This window comes from Taudactylus pleione, unplaced genomic scaffold (assembly GCF_031769625.1).
Source record: "Taudactylus pleione unplaced genomic scaffold, aTauple2 ptg001664l, whole genome shotgun sequence".
Lineage (NCBI taxonomy): Eukaryota > Metazoa > Chordata > Amphibia > Anura > Myobatrachidae > Taudactylus > Taudactylus pleione.
In genome coordinates this window covers 256351-277203 of record NW_028286061.1, presented here as the reverse complement: position 1 = coordinate 277203, position 20853 = coordinate 256351, and the positions used below count along the sequence as shown (strand labels likewise).

At 52.0% G+C, this 20853-nt stretch overlaps 1 protein-coding gene across 2 annotated transcripts in view; it reads right to left on the bottom strand.

Annotated features, from left to right (window-relative positions):
* The window catches only part of NEURL4 (neuralized E3 ubiquitin protein ligase 4), a 288408-nt gene that overhangs the window by 14284 nt on the left and 253271 nt on the right, over positions 1-20853 (bottom strand). For both annotated transcript variants that reach the window (XM_088464392.1, XM_088464393.1), the window contains exon 21: positions 12983-13141. In XM_088464392.1, the coding sequence (XP_088320518.1) occupies positions 12983-13141 (159 nt within the window). The remainder of the gene's footprint in view (positions 1-12982; positions 13142-20853) is intronic.

Genomic DNA, 20853 nt, shown 5'->3' with positions numbered 1-20853 from the left:
ACCCAATACACAGCCATAGAAGATATAAAAGACAACACCCATCACAGAGAAATGACCATAACGGTGCTTATGGATGGTCTAAAAGACACTCTAAAGGCCATGGTTCAGACCTCACTTCCTGGGTGGAGGGGAATTACAGTAGACACAGTCAGATAATCTGTAATTGAACATGATAAAAACATCCTTAGGAAGAGAGAAATGCAGAGCGAGAAACTAATGGCTGTTAGTATCCAAGCTCTGGAAGGAATGCAAATAACACCGCAGCACTCTTATCACATTCAGCCACAATACACTCATCCCATACAGTCTCCAAATCCTTATCCCCATACACAACCACAATCTTTCCTCATTCCCCAGCCCACACAACAACAACCTTTCACAACACGTCAACCACGAAATTCTCTCTCGCTCCGGGGTGTGCGCAGGGCCTTAACATCGACCCGGTTGCGAGCGCTCAGCGCTTGTGACCGGGTCAGGATGAGACCCTTAGTCTCTTCCTCAAATGCCCGATCGTGTCATACACACAGAGGAATCAGAGCAGGCTTTCCTTAATCTTAAGGATAGTCTGGCAAGAGCACCTGCATTGGGAATACCTGATTATGAAAAACCTTTTAATTTGTATTGTACGGAAGCCGATGGTTGTGCTGCAGGTGTCCTCACACAAAAACATGGTGATGCCAGTATGCCCATAGCATACTACAGTGCACAATTGGACACTGTGGCAAGATCACTCCCAACGTGTTTAAGAAGTGTAGCAGCAACTGCTCTATTGGTCAGTAAGAGTGAGGATGTAGTATTAGGCCATGATATGATTGTTTATACACCCCATGCTGTATCTGCTTTGCTAAACTCTGCCCAAACCAGACATGTTTCCTCAGCTAGGTTCACGAAATGGGAACTAGCCCTAATAGCACCTGCAAACATCACCATTAAGCGGTGCAGTACGTTAAATTCAGCAACATATTTACCATATGTACCTAAGGATGCACAAAGGGTGGAGAGAGGTGAGTCGCTTTTGGAAGGTGAGTTCTGCAGGTATATTGATGCACTTGATTGTATGGAATATCTGAACCAGACCTTTACTGCAAGACCTGACATATGGGATACACCTTTAGAAAATGTAGATGTGACATTTTACATGGATGGGAGTTGTCATAGACAAACTGACACTGGAGAGTTATGTACAGGTTATGCTGTGGTAAATGACGAAGACATCATAGAAGCCGAAACTCTTGGTCCACCTCACTTGGCCCAAGTGGCAGAGCTGGTGGCACTAAGGAGAGCATGTGAATTAGCGAAAGGTAAATCTGCTAATATCTACACTGACTCTAGGTACGCCTTCGGGGTAGTACATGATTTCGGCACTCTATGGAGTCTGAGAAATTTTATGACAGCAGCAGGCACACCAGTTGCACATTCAAAACATATAAAAGGACTACTGACAGCGATCCAATTGCCTAAAGCAGTGGCAGTAATTAAGTGTAAAGTCCATACATGTGAGGACGATCCGGTGTCACTGGGCAATAACAGGGCAGACGAAGCTGCCAAATGGGCAGCAGGGTTAAAAGTGAATGTACCAATTCACCAAATGATGTTTCAAACGATATGCAGAAATTAATTGAGATGCAAAATCTTTGTTCCACTCAGGAAAAGGCAGTCTGGAAGTCCAAGGGATATGGGCAAGAGTCCTCTGGACTCTGGAGAGATGGACAAGGTAAGCCAGTGGCTCCCAAGGTGTACTACCACGCCTGGCTGAGGCAGCACACAGCACACTCATCTGGGAAAGCAAGGTATGTGCAAATTGGTGAGAGCATACTGGTGCGCACCGGGTTTTTCTTCCCAAGCGGAAAAGAGAGCAATGTCCTGTTTGACCTGCTTGAGGAAAAAAAAATTGGGAAACCAATCCCTACCAAGCCAGCCCATGTTCCTCCGACCGATGGACCTTTCCAGGTGATACAAATTGATTTCATCCAATTACCACCCTGCAGGAATCTTAAGTATGTATTAGTGTGCACAGATGTATTTTCTAATTGGGTTGAGGCCTACCCAGCTGCCCCTAATACTGCTGCGTTTACTGCTAAGAAAATAGTTCAGGAGTTTGTATGCAGATACGGTATCCCTAGAATTATTGAGAATGATAGGGGTACTCATTTCACAGGTGATGTCTTCCAAAACCTGTGTAAGTTGATGGGTATTAATAGAAGACATCACACCCCCTACAGACCGCAAGCCAGTGCCAAGGTGGAGAGGATGAATGGTACTATTAAAAATAAATTAAGTAAGATCATGGTGGAAACTGGACTGGGTTGGCCAAAAGCCTTACCACTTGTCCTTCATAGTATCAGGACAACTCCTAGATGCCCTCTCAATCTGTCCCCCTTTGAAATACTGTTTGGTAGACAACCTCATTTGATTGTAAGTCCGCAGGAAGATTTGAAAAGTAACAACGAGGTAACTGTAAGGTATCTTATAACAATGAGTAAACAGTTAAAGCAGCAACAGCGGAAACTGAAATTGTTGTCACATGATATGCCAGAAACAAACTGTAATGATGTTGAACCTGGAGAATTTGTTATGATTAGAAATTTCTTGCGTTCAGGTTGTTTGACTGATCGGTGGGAAGGCCCGTATCAGGTGTTGCTGACAAGCACAACTTCCTTGAAAGTGGCAGAGAGAGATACCTGGGTCCATTCCACTCACTGTAAGAAGGTCAACCAACCGGTGGAGAAACAAGGCGGAGACGAGGCAGATAACGTAGACCTGTCAATTGCGAGTCTGTTCCAGGAGGGTTAAAGGTTACAGTGAGATACCTGAGCTAAAGAAATTTGTAGATCCTTGCTTTCAGCAATGGATTGGTCTGCTGTGGTTATCTTTGTGTTTTCTCCCAGAGTTTTCATTATCCTGGGTTGTTTGGTTTCTGTGACGGAGGACAGAGGACGGAGAGGGGAGCTGATGGTGATATGGATGGAGTGGAGTTGGGAGGAGGAGTGCTAAACCAAATCGGGGGAGTATCTGACCAAACCAAGTACAGTAATTGTTAAGAGATCAATTTTTCTGGAAACTCGGAGACAGTGTGAAGGTCTATCATCTGAGGATTATTGTATGTGTCAGTTTTTTGGGTCCGTAGTCGATGAGAGATGCATCCAACGGTGCCAGCCTAAGTATAACCAGTATTGGGGTGGGTATCCTTTAGAGGATTATCATACCATGGTGGGCAAAGTTTTAAACCAAACTGACTGTTGGGTGTGCTCTCATGTGCCTCAAGGACAGCATAATGTAGGGTTAGTGCCATTTCCTTTAAATGTCTCTGAGGTTTTAGAACTGCGAAAAGGGAAGACACTGGATGGAAAAAATTTTAAGTCCAAACCACCTAATTTTAAACTCCACCGGTATCAATAAATCACTTTTATGTTTGAACATCGCCAACTTCAATAAACCAGGAAGTTGGGAGGTGACGGGGAATAACCAGACAATGACCTTCTCACTAAAAGTGAGATAATGAACCTATAAATCTTGACTTTTACTCACAATTAGACTAGGTGGAAGACACTTCCGGTATAAATATACACGAAGTTCCACCAAAGAAATGGTTGGTTGGGTACCAGAAGGGTATTGTGCCAAGGTATTACAACCAGAAACTTGTATGAGTCAAATGGGAGAACCTGAATAGGATTACTTGCTAGGGAAATGTGTGTGACGATAATGATGTTTACTATTCCTTATGTTCTCCCCGATGATGTATATTTTATATGTGGAAGAAAAGCGTATAAGTGGCTCTCTCCGAGTTCAGAAGGTTTGTGTTACCTGGGAAGAGTACTCCCAGAGATTATGACCCTTACACATGGTGAAATGCTTGGTATTCATAAAAACACACCATCTCCATATCTTCATACACAGTATGAACACCGTGACAAGAGAAACATGATACCTGGTGATGTACATAAAGCCACACAATTGATTATTGAAACCACTGGCTTTCAAGTTTTAGATGCATTGGATCCCACCAGGATCGCTCGGGGTACTCTAAATTTCAGATATATTCAAGATCTTGCTAAATTAATAGATAATATCACTGAGATGTATGATGACACGTTTAGGTATACAGGTAAGGAGTTGCAAGCTTATAAGAAAGAACAAGAGATATGGTAAGAACTTACCTTTGTTATCTCTATTTCTACGAAGTCCAGAGGCTCCACAGGGTTGACCTTGGGGTATATAGCTGGATCTGGATCCCTGGGCACCACGCAGTTAAAAGCTTTAGCTGCTCCCAGGATGCTCTTGGGTCCATCCTCCTCTATAACCCGCCCCCGAGCCACAGGCACCTCAGTTGGTAAGCAGCCCAGGCCGGAGGAGGAGACTAAACAGAAAGAAGGAAGACAGAAACACACAAGAAAACCATACTCTCAGAAATGGGAGAAGGAAAACTGGTGACCAGCAACACAGCCCTTTTGAAGCCAGGTGCGTCAGGGCGGGTGCCCTGTGGACCCTATGGACTTCGTAGAAACAGATAACAAAGATAAGTTCTTACCATATCTCTTGTTTTCTACTTCAGGGTCCATAGGGTTGACCTTGGGGATGTACCAAAGCAGTTCAACTAAGGGTGCGGATGCTCCTGTGCTGAAAGGAGTACCCGGCGCCCAAAGGATGCATCCTGAGAGGTAAAGGTGTCAAACGCATAAAACCTCAAAAACGTCTGAATGGAAGACCAAGTGGATGCCTTGCATAGCTGAACCGCGGAGGCACCACGTCTAGCAGCCCAAGAAGGACCCACAGACCGAGTGGAATGAGCCTTAACAGAGGCTGGAACAGGTAAACCTTCCTGTACATAAGCCTCACGAATAACAGAACAAAGCCAACGGGCAACAGTTTGTTTGTTGGCAGGCCAACCCCTCTTATGAAAACCAAAGAGGACAAACAAAGAATCAGACCTTCTTACAGAAGCAGTCCGATCCACATAAACTCTGAGAGAACGGACAACGTCCAACGAAGCCTCACCAGCTGTAAGATCAGGTGACTGAAAAGTAGGCACAAGTTCCTGATTGATGTGGAACTTGAGAGACTACTTTAGGCAAAAACTCAGGACGAGTGCAAAGCACCGCTCTGTCCTGGTGAAAAATTAAGAAGGGGGGACTACAGGAAAGCGCCCCCAACTCAGATACCCTCCTGGCTGAAGCAATTTCCAGGAGAAAAACAGTCTTAAGTGTTAACCACTTGAGGTCAACCGACTCAAGAGGCTCAAAAGGAGGTCCCTGCAGGACCCGAAGAACCACCGCCAAGTCCCACGGAGCCACAAAGGGAGGCTGGAGTCGAAGAACACCTTGGAAAAAGGTGTGAACATCAGCCAGTATAGCGATCCTACGTTGGAACCACACAGAGAGAGCCGACACATGAACCTTCAGGGAGGCCAGACGTAAGCCTAGGTCAAGACCTGACTGAAGAAATGCCAAAATCCTAGAAACCCTGAACACCTGAGGATCAAAGTTTCTGGACTCACACCACTGAAAGTAAGTGTGCCACACCCTGTGGTAAATCCGAGCTGAGGTAGGTTTTACGTGCCCTCAGCATGGTACTGATGAGAGAGCTTGAAAACCCCCGGGACCTTAAGACGGCTGTCTCAAGAGCCACGCCGTCAAAGACAGTCGACTCAGATGGGTCCTGAGACAGCAGGTCCCGACGCTGAGATAGAAGGTATGGAACGTCGATGGACAAGCTCTTGAGATCGGAGTACCAAGGACGTCTGGGCCATGCTGGAGCCACCAGCAGAAACGTGCCTCCGTCCTGTTTGATTTTTCTTAGCACCCGAGGCAGCAGGGAGATCGGAGGAAACAGGTACGCTAGGTGAAATGTCCATTTCACTGACAGCGCGTCCACCAGACTTCCGCCTGCGTCCCTTGTCCTTGAGCCGTGGGTGCACGTCGTGATGGCTGAGGAAGTCCGCCTCCCAGTTGAGGACTCCCGGGAAGAAGACTGCCGAGATTGCAGGAAGGTGGCTGTCTGCCCAAGCCAGGATGCGAGACACCTCCAACATCGCCGCTCGACTGCGAGTTCCTCCCTGGTGATTGATGTACCGTTGTCGGATTGCACCTGTACCGCCCTTCCGTGAAGATCGGTGCCTGACAGCAGAGCCCTGTACGCGGCCCGCAGCTCCAGAACGTTTATAGGAAGAACTGTTTCCTCCGCAGACCAACGGCCCTGAAGAGACAACGAGCTGGTCACTGCCCCCCAACCCCGGAGACTGGCTTCTGTCGTGAGCAGAACCCAGTCGGGGATCCAAAAGGGGCGACCCTCGATGAGATGAGCTGGCTGAAGCCACCAAGCTAGAGACCGGTGCACTTCCAGGGACAAGACCAGCGTCTGGGATCGGATCCGGTGAGGTAACCCATTCCATTCGGACAGAATCTGCCCCTGCAGGGGCCTGGAATGAAACTGCAAATTCCACCATGTCGAATGCCGACACCATGGACCCCAGGACTCTCATTGCAGAGTGGACAGACACCTTGCAACTGCTCAGGCAACTGTGTATCCTCAGTTGTAGGGAGGACACCTTTTCTGGAGTCAGGAAAATCCTTTTGTTGACGAGAATCCAGAAGGGCTCACAAATGGACCATCCGTTGTGATGGGACCAGAGATGACTTGTTCCAATTTATCAACCACCCGTGTGGCTGAAGACAAGCAATGGTCAGGTAGAGATGTCGAAGAAGTACCTCCGGGGAGCTCGCCAGCAGAAGATCGTCCAGATACAGCAGCAGCAGTATACCCTGGCCCCGAAGGTGGGCGGCCATAATTGCCATCACCTTGGTGAACACCCACGGAGTCGTGGAAAGGCCAAAAGGCAACGCCCGAAACTGGTAGTGATGTTGCAGGATAGCCAACCTCAGATACCTCTGGTGTGCAGGTGCTAAGGGCACGTCCTGGATATCGAGGGAGACCATGTAATCCCCGGGTTCCATCGCCAGAATGATGGAACGTAACGTTTCCATCCTGAACTTGGGAAATCTGAGAAATTTGTTCAGAGACTTCAAATTCAGGATAGGGTGATGAGAACCATTGGGCTTCTGTACCAGAAACAGAGTAGAATAGTACCCCATCCTGCGTTGAGACTGCGGAACGGGAACAATGACCCCTGCTTGTAGCAAGGATTGTACAGCCACCTGAATCTGGGAAGCTTTGGTCTTGTCCAGAGAAGAACTCGTGCAGAAAAACTGGTGGGGCAGCCTGAACCGAAAAGACAGGGCGTACCCCTAAGAGACTACTTCTCGAACCCAGGCATCCGTGGTGGTATCGTGCCAACACTGGGCAAATTGGAGAAGTCGGCCTCCTACTCTGAGGTCCCCCAGAGGGAGGCCCGTCCCATCAGGCAGCAGGTTTATCCTCCTGCTTGGAAGAAGGGCGCCGAGCACTCCAGGCCTGCTTCTTGGGTTTAGAGGCGGTCTTAGCTGCCGACTGCCTCGGGAAGGACTGACCTTTTGCCTTACCCTGAACCCGAAAGGAACGAAAGGCCGAGCTCCGGACCTTGGCAGGCGTTGCTGCTGAAGGAAGGAAAGCTGACTTGGATTTAGCCAGGGTATTCACTATTTTGTCCAAGTCCGGACCAAACAGCAATTCTCCATTGAAAGGTAAGGCCTCCAGACCAATCTTTGAATCAGCGTCCGCTCTCAAGGACCTCAGCCATAAGGATCGGCGGGCAGACACTGCTGCAGCCGATACTCGAGAGGTCAGCAGACTAGCATCCAAAGAGGCTTCTCCAATATAGGAAGCAGCGTCTCTCATCTGTCCTAACAACGCCCTCTGGACATCCGGAGCATCGTCCAGAAAGGTATCCTCTAATGCGTTGGCCCAACCCTCAATAGCCTTGGCCACCCAGGAGATGGTCATGGACGGTCGGGCCACTGCCCCTGAGAGGGAGCAAATGGACTTTAAGCAAGTCTCAACTTTTCTGTCCGTGGGATCCTTCAGCGAGGAGATAGACGGTAATGGCAAAGTAGCGCTCCTTATTAAACGGGTGACATGGGAATCTACCGCCGGTGGAGTTTCCAATTTTTTACAATGTGCCTCAGGAAAAGGATAATTAGAAGCCAACCGCTTCTGTGGAAGGAATCTCTTACTGGGCGCCTGCCAAGCCACCGCCATATGATCCATCAACTGATCAGACAGGGGAAACACGGCAGAAGCCACCTTAGTTTTTTTTAAACTAGGATACTTCAACTTAGGAGCTGGTGCCTCATCCTCTATTAGGAGAATGGCTCGCACTGCCCTAACCAGTGCTCGCACATTAATGGACGACTTGGTATCTACCTCCTGGACCGATGTGTCCGAGTCAGTGTCTTCATGAACCTCCCCATCATGAGGACCCCTCGGAGTCCGATAAATGCGCCGTCTGCGCCATTAGTGTGCGTTTTGACGCCCTTGGAGGCACGTCATTCTGCAACATTGACTGAAAAGCCGAAGACGCGGCCGCCAAATTTTGCACTGAGTTGGAGAGCACATCCACCCAGGGTGGAGGAGCCGCCACAGGGGCCTGGAAGGGCACCACAGACTGCTGCGTCACAGGGGAAGCCTGTAGATACATAGGTAACCAAGCATAAGGACCAACAGACTGAGACCCGGGGGGGCTCCGCAATAATTGCGGGACACTCGGGGAATGGGGGATGGCTGGCTGGGGTAACGCCCTAGTAGGGACAGCAGTCAGGACCGACAGACGGACCGCAATAGACACCAGCACCTGAGAAAACATCGCCCATGGTGGATCCTGCGTCATAGGAGGTTTTGAGGGGCCAGGAACCACCTGGCACCGTCTACACAGGCCATCCTGTGACAAATCCTCCCTATCCACTCCTGCAGAACAGCGTCCGCAGGAGACCAACACCGGACCCACGGAGTGCTCAATCTCCTCTTCTGACATGACAAAATATATTATATAAATAAATATATCTGGCAACAGGGCAGAAGTAAACGCACTCACCGGTGTGCTGAACAACAGCCCACAATATGGTACTGTGTAGCACACAACTGTATGTGAAGGACCTCACAAATACGTGATCTATATAGGTGAGGTCTGTAGAAACACCCTTCCCCCGCACACCTGTAGGGCTTGTAGGAGAAGGAAAGGGATAGGTATTAGCTGACAGTAAGTAGAAATTAGCACAGACAGGCAGCACTAGTAATAGTCACATACCATGCAGGAAGATATACTCACTGCACCTTTCCACTACAATCACCCTCCCAGATTCAGTGTCTGGGAGGGCTATAGTGCTGTGTACACTGTCATTTAGCAGGGGAGAGGTACACAGGGGGACCGGTCCGCGTGCTCCCTGAGAGTATCTGCGCTGCCACAGAGAAAATGGCCCCCAGAGACCTCAGAGGAGGAGTGGCCGAGTAATGTGCAGCTCAGCGACGCCAGACTACGTGCTGAAAGGCGCGCTGAGCCGCTAAACAGGAAAGGCTTCCTCTCCTGGCTAGCTATTAACCCCCGGGTTGCCGGCATCCCGCTTGCCGCTAAATAACCCTGGTGGTCTAATGGACTGATGGGGTATTCCTCTGATGGAGAGGGAGCCCGCCGCCACCGCTAGCAGCCCCCGGTCTGTCCCCTACAACTGGGGGCAAAGGACTGCATTAATAGACCCGCGAGCCGCCGGTAATCGGTGACTCGTGGCTTACCTTCTCCCTGGCGACTCCGGCAGCAGCAGTCCAGGGAGGTCCCCAGAGTCTGGCTAGTACGGACTCTGGCCTCCTGCCACGATCCCCAGTGCGATACTGGCGTCGCGGCGGGGAGTAAGAGCGGCAGCGTGGGCGTCTGTACAGACAGCCCTTCGCTGCCACACTGAGGAGCCCCTGTTTAAAAGAAAAACTAACAGGCTTTTTTTTTTTTTTTTTTTAAATTAAAAAAGCTTTGGGGGCTGCTCCTGCAGCCCCCCTGCGCAGGGTGACCCGACTCCGGCCGGGCACCAACTCAAACTGAGGTGCCTGTGGCTCGGGGTATAGAGGAGGATGGACCCAAGAGCATCCTGGGAGCAGCTAAAGCTTTTAACTGCGTGGTGCCCGTGGATCCAGATCCAGCTATACCCCAAGGTCAACCCTGTGGACCCCCTATGGACCCTGAAGTAGAAAACTGGTGCAACATAGACTAGTGTTAAATTATTTAACAGCTGTCACTTGAGGGTATTGCGTAACTTTGGCCGCCCAATTTGGTGTAAAGTGTTGCACTTACATTACAAACGATATTAGTGACCCCAAGGAGGTGATAGACCGGAAGATGGATGAAATTCTGCAGCTGAAATGGGAATTTCGGAAGAACCATAACGCTTCAGTGGCTGAAGTAGAGGAGAAGGTAGAGGAATGGGTTTCTTGGATGAACCCAGTGAAATGGTTCCCTGTTATATAGGAGAGTGGGTACAGGATATAATCGTAAGCATAGGTAAACTCCTGATCCTCATACGGGTTGTCATCATAGTAATTGGCTTATGTGTCAGGTGTGTTCCTGCTGTGTTGAAATATGGAAAATGTAAAAAAGTAAATCAGAGGAATGAAATTATGATGGTGGTCAGTGGTAACAATATGAATACTGAGGTAAACGTAGGACTGTATTACAACCCTGAACTAGAATGTACTATCATATGATGTATAAGATTTAGACATGCATAAAAATGTGTTATTAAAATGTTATTTTAAAAACATTTAAATAATGAAAATCCCTATTCCCCCTCAAGACTTCCTTTATAGGATTGGTGCAACCCCACATCTTTCCCATGATCCCCCAAGATCCGCGGTGTGCGTATAATGGTAGTTTTATGTCCCTCCCAGAGACAGATTATTGATGGATTAAGAACCACCTTGTGCCATCCAATAAATTAACATTAAATAATATGTCATAGTGTAAGCCTAAACTAAATTTTTAAAATCAGAGTGTGATCGCATGTAGTTTGCTATCAAAGGGTGGACTGTCGAAGCTGGATAATTGGTTAAGACAGAATCTGTGAAAGTTAAAATCTGCACGACGCCATTTTGTGAATGGCAGCCCAACAGCATTTTAGCGAATCCCACAATATCAGTACATACGGCGATGCTATTATTTAGCGTTGTGCAATTCCCACGCAATAGAACAATGTTGAAAGTCCTCATTATATAAATACATACATTTACTAAAACATATAATATGAACAACCCTGCAAAACACGTACCATGGTGTACTTCACAAACACGGAGACGCACAACGCTAACTAGCGTCTTTTCTTAATATCCTTACACACTTACATAGAAAGGTTCCCTAGCATTAAGGTTAATATTCAAGGTTTTATTCATTATTATGTATGTAAGCGACTGTATTTAAGATCTCAGGTTTAATACATGATAAGCAGAACGTGTTTGGTGCTAATCTAAACCACTGTTTATTTGCAGTCTTCTGGTTCCATCGGCGAGGAAATCGCAACATGTGTCTGCAAATTATGGATTATAGAGAGTTAGGCATAGAAATTTACTCTGTAATGTAGCCAGTTTCTTTGCTGTTGACGGAGGATTCATAGTTGATGCCGGGGATCTGGATCCAGAGCGCATGCGTATGTATTCAACTATACCTTGTGATTGTATAATTTGTTTGCGCTAATTTCATTTAGATCACCGCGTGTAACTATCTGCTTTTTGGTGAATAATAGCTTTTTGTGCTTTGGAAACACAATACAAGTCTGGAAAGCAATTATTTCTTATGCAAACTATAACGCTAAATAGCGACATTTAGGGTGCATAGATAGGTAGGAATTCATAGTTGGGGGCTCGTAGAGTGAGATCATGCTGCCATACCCTTATACATTAAGCCACAGTAATGCCTTTATTCAAGGCTATCGGTGACCAAGTAACAGCCTAATCCCTATATCAGGTATAGTGCAGTAAGGCTATCTGTGACCAAGTAACATCCTAATCCCTATATCAGGTATAGTGCAGGAAGGCTATCTGTGACCAAGTAACATCCTCCCTAATCCCTATATCAGATATAGTGCAGGAAGGCTATCTGTGACCAAGTAACATCCTAATCCCTATATCAGGTATAAAGGTTTAGAGGGGACAGAGTTCTCTTTGTGACAAACGCTGTAACCCATATGTAAGTACTGCAGTGTCCCCCAGATGGATGCAAGAGGAATAGATCTTTACATATGTACAACGAGGCATAAGGTACAGAGGCAGGCAGCAAGGGTGACGTACAGGGGCAGCGGAGAGACAGAGGGCGGACTCATGTACAGGGGGCAGCAGAGGCCCAGAGGGAGGATTCACGTACAGGGGGCAGTAGAGGCTCCCGAGGGAGGACTCATGTACAGGGGCAGTAGATGCCCAGAGGGAGGACTCATGTACAGGGGCAGTAGATGCCCAGAGGGAGGACTCATGTACAGGGAGCAGCGAAGGCCCAGAGGGAGGACTCATGTACAGGGAGCAGCGAAGGCCCAGAGGGAGGACTCATGTACAGGGGCAGTAGAGGCCCAGAGGGAGGACTCACATACAGGGGGCAGAGGAGGCCCAGAGGGAGGACTCACGTACAGGGGACAGCAGAGGCCCAGAGGGAGGACTCACGTACAGGGGACAGCAGAGGCCCAGAGGGAGGACTCACGTACAGGGGACAGCAGAGGCACAGAGGGAGGACTCACATACAGGGGGCAGCAGAGGCCCAGAGGGAGGACTCACATACAGGGGGCAGCAGAGGCCCAGAGGGAGGACTCACATACAGGGGGCAGCAGAGGCCCAGAGGGAGGACTCATGTACAGGGGGCAGCGGAGACACAGAGGGAGGACACATGTACAGGGGCAGTAGAGGCCCAGAGGGAGGACTCATGTACAGGGGCAGAAGAGGCCCAGAGGGAGGACTCATGTACAGGGAGCAGCGAAGGCCCAGAGGGAGGACTTATGTACAGGGGGCAGCGCAGACACAGAGGGAGGACTCACATACAGGGGGCAGCAGAGGGAGGCTGACTTATGGCTGTGTGCAGAGTAGGCTGGCATACCTTGGCGCCATTGCAGAGCACAGCGCTGCGCTGGAAGAGCCAGGAACTCCTCTTGATGGCTGCGGCAGTGGCTGGGAAATTGAGCCTCTCAGGTGAAACGCCAAAAACTCCAATGGAGAGAGATCCTGTCCAGCATGGGGAGAGCTGGTCTATTCGCACCTGGCAGGGAGGATTACACACAGCGGCATCACTGACAACAGGCCGGGAGGTGGTGACCTGCCTGTAATGTGTAGTGGCAGAGCCACCTCCTCACTACACATCTAACATTATCCACACACGTTATCACCATAACATGGTCACCACACAGCACTAATGGGCAGCCCATCCCCCACACTCACACAGCACTAATGGGCGGCCCATCCCCCACACTCACACAGCACTAATGGGCAGCACATCCCCCAGCACTCACACAGCACTAATGGGCGGCCCATCCCCCAGCACTCACACAGCACTAATGGGCGGCCCATCCCCCAGCACTCACACAGCACTAATGGGCGGCCCATCCCCCACACTCACACAGCACTAATGGGCGGCACATCCCCCAGCACTCACACAGCACTAATGGGCGGCACATCCCTCACACTCACACAGCACTAATGGGCGGCACATCCCCCACACTCACACAGCACTAATGGGCGGCACATCCCCCAGCACTCACACCACTAATGGGCGGCACATCCCCCACACTCACACAGCACTAATGGGCGGCACATCCCCCAGCACTCACACAGCACTAATGGGCGGCACATACCCCAGCACTCACACAGCACTAATGGGCGGCACATCCCCCAGCACTCACACAGCACTAATGGGCGGCACATCCCCCAGCACTCACATAGCACTCACACAGCACTAATGGGCGGCCCATCCCCCACACAGCACTAATGGGCGGCACATCCCCCACACTCACATAGCACTCACACAGCACTAAGGGGTGGCACATCCTACAGCACTCACACAGCACTAATGGGCGGCACATGCCCCAGCACTCACACAGCACTAATGGGCGGCACATCCCCCACACTCACACAGCACTAATGGGCGGCACATCCCCCACACTCACATAGCACTAATGGGCGGCACATCCCCCACACTCACACAGCACTAATGGGCGGCACATCCTACAGCACTCACTAATGGGCGGCACATCCCCCAGCACTCACACAGCACTAATGGGCGGCACATCCCCCAGCACTCACACAGCACTAATGGGCGGCAAATCCCCCAGCACTCACACAGCACTAATGGGCGGCACATCCCCCAGCACTCACACAGCACTAATGGGCGGCACATCCCCCAGCACACACACAGCACTAATGGGCGGCACATCCCCCAGCACTCACACAGCACTAATGGGCGGCACATCCCCCTCACTCACACAGCACTAATGGGCAGCACATCCCCCACACTCACATAGCAGTCACACAGCACTAATGGGCGGCACATCCCCCAGCACTCACACAGCACTAATGGGCGGCACATCCCCCAGCACTCACACAGCACTAATGGGCGGCACATCCCCCCGCACTCACACAGCACTAATGGGCGGCACATCCCCCAGCACTCTCACAGCACTAATGGGCGGGACATCCCCCACACTCACACAATACTAATGGGCGGCACATCCCCCAGCACTCACACAGCACTAATGGGCGGCACATCCCCCAGCACTCACACAGCACTAATGGGCAGCACATCCCCCACCACTCACACAGCACTAATGGGCAGCACATCCCAAACACTCACACAACACTAATGGGCGGCACATCCCTCAGCACTCACACAACACTAATGGGCGGCACATCCCCCACACTCACACAACACTAATGGGCGGCACATCCCCCAGCACTCACACAGCACTAATAGGCGGCACATCCCCCAGCACTCACACAGCACTAATGGGCGGCACATCCCCCAGGACTAATGGGCGGCACATCCCCCAGCACTCACACAGCACTAATGGGCGGCACATCCCCCAGCACTCACACAGCACTAATGGGCGGCACATCCCCCAGCACTCACACAGCACTAATGGGCGGCACATCCACCACACTCACACAACACTAATGGGCGGCACATCCCCCAGCACTCACACAGCACTAATGGGCGGCACATCCCCCAGCACTCACAGCACTAATGGGCGGCACATCCCCCAGCACTCACACAGCACTAATAGGCAGCGAATCCCCCAGCACTAATGGGCGGCACATCCCCCACACTCACACAACACTAATGGGCGGCACATCCCCCAGCACTCACACAGCACTAATGGGCGGCACATCCCCCAGCAGTCACACAACACTAATGGGCGGCACATCCCCCATACTCACACAACACTAGTGGGGGGCACATCCCCCAGCACTCACACAGCACTAATAGGCGGCACATCCCCCAGCACTCACACAGCACTAATGGGCGGCACATCCCCCAGCACTCACACAACACTAATGGGCGGCACATCCCCAAGCACTCACACAGCTCTAATGGGCGGCACATCCCCAAGCACTCACACAGCACTAATGGGCGGCACATCCCCCACACTCACACAACACTAATGGGCGGCACATCCCCCAGAACTCACACAACACTAATGGGCGGAACATCCCCCGCACTCACACAACACTAATGGGCGGCCGAAACCCCAGCACTCTCACAACATTAATGGGCGGCACATCCCCCAGCACTAATGGGGGCACATCCCCCACACTCACACTGCACTAATGGGTGGAACATCCCCCACACTCACATAGCAGTCACACAGCACTAACGGCAGCACATCCCCCAGCACTCACACAACACTAATGGGCGGCACATCCCCCAGCACTCACACAGCACTAATGGGCGGCACATCCCTCAGCACTCACACAGCATTAATGGGCGCACATTCCTCAGGACTCACACAGCCCTAATGGGGGCACATCCCTCAGCACTCACACAGCACTAATGGGCGGCACATTCCTCAGCACTCACACAGCACTAATGGGCGGCACATTCCTCAGCACTCACACAGCACTAATGGGCGGCACATTCCTCAGCACTCACACAGCACTAAAGGGCGGCACATTCCTCAGCACTCACACAGCACTAATGGGGGGCTCATTCCTCAGCACTCACATAGCACTAATGGGCGGCACATCCCCCACACTCACACAGCACTAATGGGGGCACATCCCCCACACTTACACAGCACTAATGGGGGCACATTCCTCAGCACTCACACAGCACTAATGGGCGGCACATTCCTCAGCACTCACACAGCACTAAAGGGCAACACATTCCTCAGCACTCACACAGCACTAATGGGGGCACATTCCTCAGCACTCACACAGCACTAATGGGCGGCTCATCCCCCAGCACTCACACAGCACTAATGGGGGCACATTCCTCAGCACTCACACAGCACTAATGGGCAGCACATTCCTCAGCACTCACACAGCACTAATGGGGGCACATTCCTCAGCACTCACACAGCACTAATTGGCGGCACATCCCCAGCACTCACACAGCACTAATGGGGGCACATTCCTCAGCACTCACACAGCACTAATGGGGGCACATTCCTCAGCACTCACACAGCACTAATGGGCGGCACATTCCTCAGCACTCACACAGCACTAATGGGCGGCACATCCCCCAGCACTCACACAGCACTAATGGGCGGCACATCTCCCAGCACTCACACAGCACTAATGGGCGGCACATTCCTCAGCACTCACACAGCACTAATGGGCGGCACATTCCTCAGCACTCACACAGCACTAATGGACGGCACATTCCTCAGCACTCACACAGCACTAATAGGCAGCACATCCCCCATCACTCACACAGCACTAATGGGCGGCACGATCCTCAGCACTCACACAGTACTAATGGGGGCACATCCCCCAGCACTCACAGCACTAATGGGCAGCACATTCCTCAGCACTCACACAGCACTAATAGGCAGCACATCCCCCAGCACTCACACAGCACTAATAGGCAGCACATCCCCCAGCACTCACACAGCACTAATGGGCAGCACATTCCTCAGCACTCACACAGCACTAATAGGCAGCACATCCCCCAGCACTCACACAGCACTAATAGGCAGCACATCCCCCAGCACTCACACAGCACTAATGGGCAGCACATTCCTCAGCACTCACACAGCACTAATGGGCGGCACATCCCCCACACTCACACAGCCCTAATGGGGGCACATCCCTCAGCACTCACACAGCACTAATGGGGGCACATTCCTCAGCACTCACACAGCACTAATGGGCAGCACATTTCTCAGCACTCACACAACACTAATGGGGGCACATTCCTCTGCACTCACACAGCACTAATGGGCAGCACATTCCTCAGCACTCACACAACACTAATGGGCGGCACATCCCCCAGCACTCACACAGCACTACTGGGCGGCACATCCCCCAGCACTCACACAGCACTAATGGGGGCACATCCCCCAGCACTCACACAGCACTAATGGGCGGCACATTCCTCAGCACTCACACAGCACTAATGGGCGGCACATCCCCCACACTCACACAGCACTAATGGGGGCACATTCCTCAGCACTCACACAGCACTAATGGGCAGCACATCCCCCATCACTCACACAACACTAATGGGGGCACATCCCGCAGCACTAATGGGCGGCACATCCCCCGGCACTCACACAGCACTAATAGGCAGCACATACCCAGCACTCACACAGCACTAATGGGGGCACATTCCTCAGCACTCACACAACACTAATGGGCGGCACATCCCCCAGCACTCACACAGCACTAATGGGCGGCACATCCCCCAGCACTCACACAGCACTAATGGGCGGCACATCCCACAGCACTCACACAGCACTAATGGGCGGCCCATCCCCCACACAGCACTAATGGGCGGCACACCCCCCAGCACTCACACAGCACTAATGGGCGGCACATCCCTCACACTCACACAGCACTAATGGGCGGCACATCCCCCACACTCACACAGCACTAATGGGCGGCACATCCTCCACACTCACACAGCACTAATGGGCGGCACATCCCAGACACTCACACAGCACTAATGGGCGGCACATCCCCCAGCACTCACACAGCACTAATGGGCAGCACATCCCCCACACTCACACAGCACTAATGGGCGGCACATCCCCCACACTCACAAAGCACTCACACAGCACTAAGGGGTGGCACATCCTACAGCACTCACACAGCACTAATGGGCGGCACATCCCCCAGCACTCACACAGCACTAATGGGCGGCACATCCCCCACACTCACACAGCACTAATGGGCGGCACATCCCCCACACTCACATAGCACTCACACAGCACTAATGGGCGGCACATCCCCCACACTCACACAGCACTAATGGGCGGCACATCCTACAGCACTCACACAGCACTAATGGGCGGCACATCCCCCAGCACTCACACAGCACTAATGGGCGGCACATCCCCCAGCACTCACACAGCACTAATGGGCGGCACATCCCCCAGCACTCACACAGCACTAATGGGCGGCACATCCCCCAGAACTAAAGGGCGGCACATCCCCCACACTCACACAGCACTAATGGGCGGCACATCCCCCAGCACTCACACAGCACTAATGGGCGGCACATCCCCCAGCACTCACACAGCACTAATGGGCGGCACATCCCCCACACTCACACAGCACTAATGGGCAGCACATCCCCCACACTCACATAGCAGTCACACAGCACTAATGGGCGGCAAATCCCCCAGCACACACACAGCACTAATGGGCGGGACATCCCCCAGCACTCACACAGCACTAATGGGCGGCACATCCCCCTCACTCACACAGCACTAATGGGCAGCACATCCCCCACACTCACATAGCACTAATGGGCGGCACATTCCCCAGCACTCACACAGCACTAATGGGCGGCACATCCCCCAGCACTCACACAGCACTAATGGGCGGCACATCCCCCCGCACTCACACAGCACTAATGGGCGGCACATCCCCCAGCACTCTCACAGCACTAATGGGCGGCACATCCCGCACACTCACACAACACTAATGGGCGGCACATCCCCCAGCACTCACACAGCACTAATGGGCGGCACATCCCCCAGCACTCACACAGCACTAATGGGCAGCACATCCCCCACCACTCACACAGCACTAATGGGCAGCACATCCCAAACACTCACACAACACTAATGGGCGGCACATCCCTCAGCACTCACACAACACTAAAGGGCGGCACATCCCCCACACTCACACAACACTAATGGGCGGCACATCCCCCACCACTCACACAGCACTAATAGGCGGCACATCCCCCAGCACTCACACAGCACTAATGGGCGGCACATCCCCCAGGACTAATGGGCGGCACATCCCCCAGCACTCACACAGCACTAATGGGCGGCACATCCCCCAGCACTCACACAGCACTAATGGGCGGCACATCCCCCAGCACTCACACAGCACTAATGGGCGGCACATCCACCACACTCACACAACACTAATGGGCGGCACATCCCCCAGCACTCACACAGCACTAATGGGCGGCACATCCCCCAGCACTCACACAGCACTAATGGGCGGCACATCCCTCAGCACTCACACAGCACTAATAGGCAGCGAATCCCCCAGCACTAATGGGCGGCACATCCCCCACACTCACACAACACTAATGGGCGGCACATCCCCCAGCACTCACACAGCACTAATGGGCGGCACATCCCCCAGCAGTCACACAACACTAATGGGCGGCACATCCCCCATACTCACACAACACTAGTGGGGGGCACATCCCCCAGCACTCACACAGCACTAATAGGCGGCACATCCCCCAGCACTCACACAGCACTAATGGGCGGCACATCCCCCAGCACTCACACAACACTAATGGGCGGCACATCCCCCAGAACTCACACAACACTAATGGGCGGAATATCCCCCACACTCACACAACACTAATGTGCGGCACATCCCCCAGCACTCACACAGCACTAATGGGCGGCACATCCCCCAGCACTCACACAACACTAATGGGCGGAACATCCCCCGCACTCACACAACACTAATGGGCGGCCGAAACCCCAGCACTCTCACAACATTAATGGGCGGCACATCCCCCAGCACTAATGGGGGCACATCCCCCACACTCACACTGCACTAATGGGTGGCACATCCCCCACACTCACATAGCAGTCACACAGCACTAACGGCAGCACATCCCCCAGCACTCACACAGCACTAATGGGCGGCACATCCCCCAGCACTCACACAACACTAATGGGCGGCACATCCCCCAGCACTCACACAGCACTAATGGGCGGCACATCCCTCAGCACTCACACAGCATTAATGGGCGCACATTCCTCAGGACTCACACAGCCCTAATGGGGGCACATCCCGCAGCACTCACACAGCACTAATGGGCAGCACATTCCTCAGCACTCACACAGCACTAATGGGAGGCACATTCCTCAGCACTCACACAGCACTAATGGGCGGCACATTCCTCAGCACTCACACAGCACTAAAGGGCGGCACATTCCTCAGCACTCACACAGCACTAATGGGGGCTCATTCCTCAGCACTCACATAGCACTAATGGGCGGCACATCCCCCACACTCACACAGCACTAATGGGGGCACATCCCCCACACTCACACAGCACTAATGGGGGCACATTCCTCAGCACTCACACAGCACTAATGGGCGGCACATTCCTCAGCACTCACACAGCACTAAAGGGCAGCACATTCCTCAGCACTCACACAGCAATAATGGGGGCACATTCCTCAGCACTCACACAGCACTAATGGGCGGCTCATCCCCCAGCACTCACACAGCACTAATGGGGGCACATTCCTCAGCACTCACACAGCACTA